At 35.3% G+C, this 9,192-nt stretch overlaps 1 protein-coding gene and 1 long non-coding RNA gene across 2 annotated transcripts in view; one reads left to right on the top strand and one right to left on the bottom strand.

Annotated features, from left to right (window-relative positions):
* The window catches only part of LOC106470611 (BAI1-associated protein 3-like), a gene marked incomplete at its 5' end in the record, with an annotated part of 45,603 nt that overhangs the window by 3,653 nt on the left and 32,758 nt on the right, over window positions 1-9,192 (bottom strand). Inside the window, 5 exons of the mRNA XM_022399238.1 lie at window positions 2,599-2,722; window positions 3,268-3,306; window positions 3,977-4,058; window positions 7,716-7,799; window positions 7,927-8,109. Of these exons, the coding sequence (XP_022254946.1) occupies window positions 2,599-2,722; window positions 3,268-3,306; window positions 3,977-4,058; window positions 7,716-7,799; window positions 7,927-8,109 (512 nt within the window). The remainder of the gene's footprint in view (window positions 1-2,598; window positions 2,723-3,267; window positions 3,307-3,976; window positions 4,059-7,715; window positions 7,800-7,926; window positions 8,110-9,192) is intronic.
* On the top strand, window positions 4,411-6,999 carry LOC111088607. The gene is made up of 2 exons (XR_002613079.1): window positions 4,411-4,623; window positions 4,867-6,999. It is a non-coding gene; the product is annotated as an uncharacterized LOC111088607 (long non-coding RNA).

Genomic DNA, 9,192 nt, shown 5'->3' with positions numbered 1-9,192 from the left:
TAAAAATTACCGTGAAACACGATCCATTTAGTTATAAACACTAGCATAAAGAGATGGATGAAAGTATTTTAAAAATTACCGTGAAACACGATCCATTAAGTTACAAACACTAGCATAAAGAGATGGATGAAAGTATTTTAAAAATTACCGTGAAACACGATCCATTAAGTTACAAACACTAGCATAAAGAGATGGCTGAAAGTATTTTAAAAATTACTGTGGAACACGATCCATTTAGTTGCACACAGTAGTATAAAGAGATGGCTGAAAGTATTTTAAAAATTACCGTGAAACACGATCGATTTAGTTATAAACACTAGCATAAACAGATGGCTGAAAGTATTTTAAAAGTTACCGTGGAAACACGATCCATTTAGTTACAAACACTAGCATAAAGAGATGGCTGAAAGTATTTTAAAAATTACCATGAAACACGATCCATTTAGTTATAAACACTAGCATAAAGAGATGGCTGAAAGTATTTTAAAAATTACCATGAAACACGATCCATTTAGTTATAAACACTAGCATAAAGAGATGGCTGAGAGTATTTTCAAAATGACCGTTGTCTAAAATTCATATTATTAAACATTATTGTAGTTTTTATTGTGTAATAAAAATTAAGGTAGAACCCTGAAACAGTTTGTATTCTAGTTTTATTATAACTAACGTTCCATTTTCCTTCGTGCAATGACGTTAAGATAATCACAGTGTTGTATCATCATTACGAAACCTACCATAATTTTATTTATACACAGGTTTACATATTTTATCAACATTATTTTTTCAGACAACCTAAAGTCTTTTTTAAAAGCGTATTTTAGTGGTTGGTCCCCTTTTAGAACCTATTTATTATTCAAACCATATTTAAATTTTTGCTGAAAAAACCCAGCTTATTTGGTTTTCCTGCAGCAGTTCATTTTATATGAAAGGATGACATTAATCTCCTGACGAGGTAAAGATCACAGGAAAAGCTTTTAAAATTCATCACGAGCTACATATCTATCTATCTATCGACCCATCCATCAGTGAAGAGGGTCGCGGGTTCGAATCCCTCTCACACCAAACATGCTCGCCCTTTTAGCCGTGGAGGCGTTATAATGTGACGGTCAATCCCACTATTCGTTGGTAAAAGAGTAGCCCAAGATTTGGCGGTGGGTGGTAATGACTAGCTGCCTTCCCTCTAGTCTTACACTGCTAAATTAGGGACGGCTAGCGCAGATAGCCCTCGTGTAGCTTTGCGCGAAATTCAAAAACAAACAAACCATCAGTGAAAAGACAAAATACATACAAACATATATATATATATATCAAAGGTAGTTTAGTTGAAATACTGATGTTTGCCAAATATCTTAGTTATGGTCGGTCTACGTACACTGATAGAATAAAGTATACTCATATTAGATTAAAAAGTTCTAGATAGTTTCAAACTAATAAGGAACGACTATTTATTTAATTTGAATAACTGTTCGTAGTCTGTATCACTGATCTAAGCAATATTAATATATATATATATATATATTAATCTTTATTTATATTTATCAATTACAATGCTGGCTTAATGTATTTTTATTTTTTGTTTCATTGGTACTTTAGATTGTTTGTTTGTCTGTTGTGCAGAAATACGCAACGGCTGTTATCTGCGCTAGCTGTTCATAATTTTTAATCGATTGGCTAGCTAGAGAGAAGATAAGAACCCACCACTAACTCTTGGGCTACTCTAATTGAATAGTGGAATTTGACCGTTACTCTTATAACGCACCCACGGCTGCAACGTGCGGAACGCGAACAGGGGACCCTAGGATTGATACTATGGCACGCTAACCATTAGGCCACGCCCCCATAGTCACAAAATGCGAAACGAGTTTTTGCGACAACGGGACGCGAACCACGGGCCCTCGGATTCACAGACTGGGCCGGGATCTCAAGAAATAAAATGAATAGTGCTATTTGCTTCAACAATTCCATCACATCAAAAATGTATGACATTTATTTATTAAGCGTTTATTCACTTCCTTAAAAACTTTTTTTTTGTTGCAAATCACAATTTTTACAACTAATTTTGGAAGTTATTTTATATTTGTACTTTCTGAGCTAAAGCCTAATTCTTGGACGAATTCCACGTAAAATAAAACATTTTTTTAGGGCCGGGAGGAGGAATATTAAACACTACTTTGTCTTATAATTTATGAAGAACAGACTTTAGTTGTTGCTTGTTACTAAGCGCAAAGGGCTCTATCCACCTCGAGTATCGAAACCTGGTTTCTAGTGGTATAAGTCCGCAGACATACCGCTGTGCCACTGGGGAGTCTGACTATAGTAACAAATGAATAATGTTTACGTTTAAAACAATACAAAATGTTGAACCATTCATCGGTGAACAACGCTAAGATTCGGGGTTCGATACTCTCAGTGGATACAGTAGATAGCCCAATGTGGTTTTGCTCTAAAATGAATAATGTTTACGTTTAAAACAATACAAAATGTTGAACCATTCATCCGTGAACAACGCTAAGATTCGGGGTTCGATACCCTCAGTGGATACAGTAGATAGCCCAATGTGGTTTTTGCTCTAAAACGAACAAACCGCGAACTTACAACTCGAAGCTTTCATCAAATAAGGGATACAAAGTTTTCTTTTGGACTTTGGTCTTCTGGGGTGGACACTCAGGATAGAGATGTCGTGGAACCAGCTCTATGATCACGAAAGGATCGCTGTAACCTAGAAAATGAAATCACAAATTTGGTATTCTATTTAATAAACCGGTTGAGTGATGAGTTTGATGATGAGAAAAACCAGACTGATTCTGTACGTACGTTACAACTTTCGAGATTTTATAAAAACATCTTTTTATTCACACACTAAAACTCATTTGTCATTTGAATACATTAAGGGAAAAAAAACCAGAGAGAATAATATCAATTTGTTTTTAAATCGGAGAGTTTTGTCAGTTTACATTTAAAGGGATATATATATATATATATGTCTTGGCTGTTTGAAGCTATGAAACGGAGACGAGATTGCTATCAGTTGCTTAGAGCAACTAGCATTATGAAAACGTACTTAGAAGTTAATATCTTACTGTTACTGTCTAACGGTATAAACGTACTTAGAAGTAAATATCTTACTGTTACTGTCTAACGGTATAAACGTACTTAGAAGTAAATATCTTACTGTTACTGTCTAACGGTATAAACGTACTTAGAAGTAAATATCTTACCGTTACTGTCTAACGGTATAAACGTACTTAGAAGTAAATATCTTACCGTTACTGTCTAACGGTCGTAGTTCTCGAGCATTCATTACTGAAATAAAACAAAAAAAAAACATATAAAGTCTCTTATGGATAAAATGTAAACGGTTCATAAAATCCCTCCAAATTTTGCTTTATTTTAACCATTCAATTGGCTTTATTTTTTTCAAATGAATTTTATTAGTTTAACTTTTCGTTTGTCTTTGGTTTCTTTTCATTACTGCGGCTTTAAGCACAGTTAAGATATTACACAGTTACACGTTTTAAACGATATTAATTAGTGTACGGGTTTTGTAGTAGAAAAATAAACAATTTAACGAAACTTATCGTTCATATAAATTAGTTTTGTGTAACGAAACCTTAGTGTATTCTGTTCATTCCGTGTACAGGCGTAAGACGCCACGTTCTATTGACGTTGTACTTCACGTGGTAATAAGAGTAGTGTGGTGGGCTGAGTTTTCATAAGGTACTTGGGGTGGGGAGAGTTGATGCCCCACACAACATTTTTTATTAAAGTCGGTGTATCTTTAGCAGAAACAGGTTGGGAACCACTGCTCCAGTCTCTTATACGGTATTGAATACCGACGTTAGTCAAAGAGTTTCTGGCTTTTAATGTAAAGAGCCTTTAATTCTGGGTTCTAGATAAGTTCAGAGACGATGGAATGTCGGCATGTTTGTTCTCTTGTCGTTTGATGTTTCAAATATAAACAAACATAACTTACCGTCTACACAGAGACTGTCAGAAGCAGGATTGAAAAGGGTTTTGACGGTTAGGTAGCCGAACTCTCCCTCCTGGGGACCCTCCTGTTCGACAAAAGATGAAATAAACGTGAGGAGAATCATGCGGAAAACTCAAAGGAAGTATGAACACGAAAGTAGGAAAACAAAAACAAAACAAATAGGTGAAAAGAAAGGTCTATCATCATCATCATCGAATTAAGGGTTAGAATATTGATATAGTTTACGTTACACTAAACCGACCGAGATGTCGAAAGAACGTGTAATTGTGATGACAGAATTGAACTGAATAGATTTAAATTCAGTGATAACACCTTGTATAACAGACTAGATTTTAACACTCCGTCCGTGCACTCCGAACCTAAATTTACGAACACTTCGTTCAAAGGACAAGCGATAAAATGTGGTCTCTGTTACTATAATGTGTTACACAAGTATTTGTTTATTTTGAGTACAAAGCCACGTAGGGGTATCCGCTGTATCCAACACAGGAAATCGAATCCCGGATTTTAGCGCTGTAAGTCCTTAGACTCACCGCTGTCCCATATAAAAGTGTTAAAATCTGGTCCGTATCACTACAAGGAGTAGCAAAAGTATTAAAATTTGGGCTGTATTACTACAAGTAGTACAGGTGTTAATATTTGGTCTATATCACTACAACTACTAGTACAGGTGTTAATATTTAATCTGTATTACTACAAGTAGTACAGGTGTTAATATTTGGTCCGTATTACTACAAGTAGTAGTACAGGTATTAATATTTAATCTCTATCACTACAACTACTAGTACAGGTGTTAATATTTGGTCTGTATCACTACAACTACTAGTACAGGTGTTAATATTTGGTCTGTATCACTACAACTACTAGTACAGGTGTTAATATTTGGTCCGTATTACTACAAGTAGTAGTACAGGTGTTAATATTTGGTCTGTATCACTACAACTACTAGTACAGGTGTTAATATTTGGCCTGTATTACTACAAGTAGTACAGGTGTTAATATTTGGTCCGTATTACTACTAGAAGTAGTACAGGTGTTAATATTTGGTCCGTATTACTACAAGTAGTAGTACAGGTATTAATATTTAATCTGTATCACTACAACTACTAGTACAGGTGTTAATATTTGGTCTGTATTACTACAACTACTAGTACAGGTGTTAATATTTGGTCTGTATTACTACAACTACTAGTACAGGTGTTAATATTTGGTCTGTATCACTACAACTACTAGTACAGGTTCGTATGGTTTCCGGACAGCGGGTGAGCATATTTGGTGTGAGGGGGATTCGAACTCGCGACCTACAGATTGCGAGTCGAGTGCCTTGACCACGTGACCATGCCGGGCCCACTACCTTGTACGGAAAAACAATAACAGATAAAAACTACCGTATATTAACTGAGGAGCGTCCCACTAAGCCTACTCTTCATATTTGTGAGCTCTTTTGTCTTACCTACATCGTATAATACAATTCGAGACAAATCTGAAAACACGGTGTATTAGCTATCCACAGTACTACAAGTGTTCTCTAATACTAAAGTCTACCTTTCATGGGCCTCAAGTGTGTAAGAACCCGAGGACCCTGAATCCCAGTCGTTGATGTGAAAACGTTATCCACTCATATCAAGTTAGGCGATTTAATCCTTGTTTTCTTGAATTTGGACTTGTTTTAAGAAAGTAATTCATTCATCCGAATTGTTCTCTTGAGATTTCCAGAATCTTTCCCCCGCCCCCACTTCCCTCCGTGTAAGACGAGCTGAACGTTCACAAGATAGGTACCTAATTTTCAGCTGGTGCTGGAAGCAGCCGTTATTTTAAATGATAGTCTAAGGTAACTTCAGGACAAGTTAGTTGTACACAAATTACTGAAACGAAACGCTATGGGCATACATTTTATCGACATCTAAGCCTATTTGACAAAAGCTTTCGCTGTAATACGACGCAGTGCTTCATTAGGGGCCGTACATTAAATTACGGGATATTTTAACTCTACTTGCTGGTTTCATCTTCTATGTTTACTGTATTTTTAGTTCGCCATCAACACGCATTTTCAGGTTTCTTATCTACTACTACTGGGCAAGACTAACTTCGACCTCTAATAACGTTCTGCTTGCAGTTATGCTTCACAACTACGTATTTTTTTTATAATTAATAAAATATATAAGGCTTAGTGGATTCACCCTTTGGACTCGTAATCGGATGATCGTGAGTTCGAGACTGGTCGCGTCATGCTGGTGTGTCATTCTTAGTTCAAATTGTTTTAGTCAACACAGATGCATAATGGGTACCAACTGTTAGCCGAGGATTAACCTGGAATGGACTGACGTCTCATCCAGGGGGAGGGGGATATGCTACCATTCTCATCGCTTGTACCAATTAATCCGGAGTTCAGCACCGGATCCTATGTGTCATTTCTGCATGGGAGGGATTTGACCTCACTTGATAAGGAACGAATGTTTAAAAAGTGGATATCTGGTATTTAGAACCTGAGCAGCATACTTATGCGCACGTGGGTTAAACAGCCAGGTCAGAGACCTCTGTATTTCAGGTAAAGCTCTCCCCAATATTTAACTAATGACCAGATGGTGGTCAACAGTATCGGATTTATCAGACTCTTGAAACGCCCACAAATTAAATTGCGAGTGTGTTCAGTTACATTTCATCTTGAACTTTGGATCTCTCGACTCACTAACTATCCAATTAAAAATCAACAACAAATGAATGACAAAGTAACATGCTTACATATTATTCTACATTTGAAGTTGCTGTTCTGTTTTAATACTGAGCTGTTCATTATAATCTTCTTTCGTAAGGTTTCGACAAAATCTACATTTTGTATTCACTTGATTGTCATGTACGATAAAAAGGGGGTACTAATGTAGTAACGAGACTACGAATGCTATGACAGGATCTTTTATTCTCAACGTTTCGACTACGAGTCTTCTTCAGAAGATTATGACACCGTATTTTTTAGTGTTGTTTGTTCTCTGCACATAAACACAAAATGTTATCACTTACAAATGATATTTTTTTTTAGGTGAAGGTGAATTAGGCCTAGTCCGATAGCTCTGTTATAATTGTTAGCCTTTAATGTTTATGAAACTTCCTGAATAACCAATGATTATTGTTTAACTGAAGATGAATTAGGCCTAGTCCGAAAACTCGGTTGTAAGTGTTAGCGTTTAGTATTTATGTAACTTCCTGGATAACGAATGATTATTGTTTACCCGAATATGAACTAAGCCTAGTCAGAAAACTCAGTTGTAAGTGTTAGCGTTTAGTATTTATGTAACTTCCTGGATAATCAATGATTATTGTTTACCCGAATATGAACTAAGCCTAGTCCGAAAACTTAATTGTAAGTGTTAGCGTTTAGTGTTTATGAAACTTCCTGGATAACCAATGATTATTGTTTACCTGGAGATGAACTAAGCCTAGTCCGAAAACTCGATTGTAAGTGTTAGTGTTTAGTATTTATGTAACTTCCTGGATAACCAATGATTATTGTTTACCTGGAGATGAACTAGGCCTAGTCCGAAAACTCAGTTGTAAGTGTTAGCGTTTAGTATTTATGTAACTTCCTGGATAATCAATGATTATTGTTTACCCGCACAAGTAAGTATAATTACAATGCCTTTTTTTTTCCTCAAAAATATAACGAAAATTACATAAAAACGGAAGTGGATACATTAACGAATGAACAAGAAACTTCACATCTTACCTGTTCTTCTATCCTCTGGCAGATATATTGTTGTATGAGCTGATTTGTCTCCGTCTTATGCAGGTTTAGGAACTGCTCAAGGTCCTAGTTAGAGAAGAAAAGATTTATCGCTATTCACTTAAGAATCAACTATACATTAGGCTTAATTCTAAACTATCGTAGTGTTGAAAGAAAATCAGTTAAAACGACAAACGAAATAGGGATGACTTACATGATAGGCAGGACAATAGAGCGCATCTAGAGATAAACCTATGTTGTCCGCATGGAAAAAATCCACTATATGTTTTAATGAATCCAGAAGTCGTTGAAAAAAGTTCATATTTTCCTGCAAGATTTTCATGGAATTAAAGTAATATGTATATTTATTAATTTTCTTTAAATAACAAAACGATAACTGGTTTGAAAGAGGAGATTACTGTCATATTTTCATGTTAATGCATACTTTTTTATTTGAATTACTACATTAATACATAAATTTGAGTCAAGAGACGAAACGAACAAACAGAATTATTAATCAGGTGGGTTGATAATAAAAATGACCTTGAAGGAATTAAGCTATGTAAAAAAGTAAATTTGAAAAGTTAATATTTGGAATTAATTTATGAAAAGCATACCGCATTAAAACTCAAACACGCGAAATGCAAGATTTATTTTATCACGCCGAAGCTGTGTGTTTCTTTGTTTTTTTCACTGTCGCGAGTGCAGAAAACGAAACTTTTACAGAATCTGACAACGAATGTATGTTTCTATGTAAGTTACCTAACGAATGTATGTTTCTATGTAAGTCACCTAACGAATGTACGTTTCTACGTAAGTTACCTAAATAATGTACGTTTCTGTGTAAGTTACCTAACGAATGTACGTTTCTATGTAAGTTACCTAACGAATGTACGTTTCTATGTAAGTTACCTAACGAATGTACGTTTCTGTGTAAGTTACCTAACGAATGTACGTTTCTGTGTAAGTTACCTAACGAATATACGTTTCTATGTAAGTCACCTAACGAATGTACGTTTCTACGTAAGTTACCTAAATAATGTACGTTTCTATGTAAGTTATCTAACGAATGTACGTTTTTATGTAAGTTACCTAACCAATGTACGTTTCTGTGTAAGTTACCTAACGAATGTACGTTTCTATGTAAGTTACCTAACGAATGTACGTTTCTATGTAAGTCACCTAACGAATGTACGTTTCTACGTAAGTTACCTAAAAAATGTATGTTTCTATGTAAGTCACCTAACGAATGTACGTTTCTACGTAAGTTACCTAACGAATGTACGTTTCTACGTAAGTTACCTAAATAATGTACGTTTCTGTGTAAGTTACCTAACGAATGTACGTTTCTACGTAAGTTACCTAAATAATGTACGTTTCTGTGTAAGTCACCTAACGAATGTACGTTTCTACGTAAGTTACCTAACGAATGTACGTTTCTACGTAAGTTACCTAAATAATGTACGTTTCTATGTAAGTT

The sequence above is a fragment of the Limulus polyphemus genome, unplaced genomic scaffold, assembly GCF_000517525.1.
Source record: "Limulus polyphemus unplaced genomic scaffold, Limulus_polyphemus-2.1.2 Scaffold4115, whole genome shotgun sequence".
NCBI lineage: Eukaryota > Metazoa > Arthropoda > Merostomata > Xiphosura > Limulidae > Limulus > Limulus polyphemus.
The sequence above is the reverse complement of the archived record's forward strand: the minus strand, read 5'-3'. Positions and strand labels throughout refer to the sequence as shown.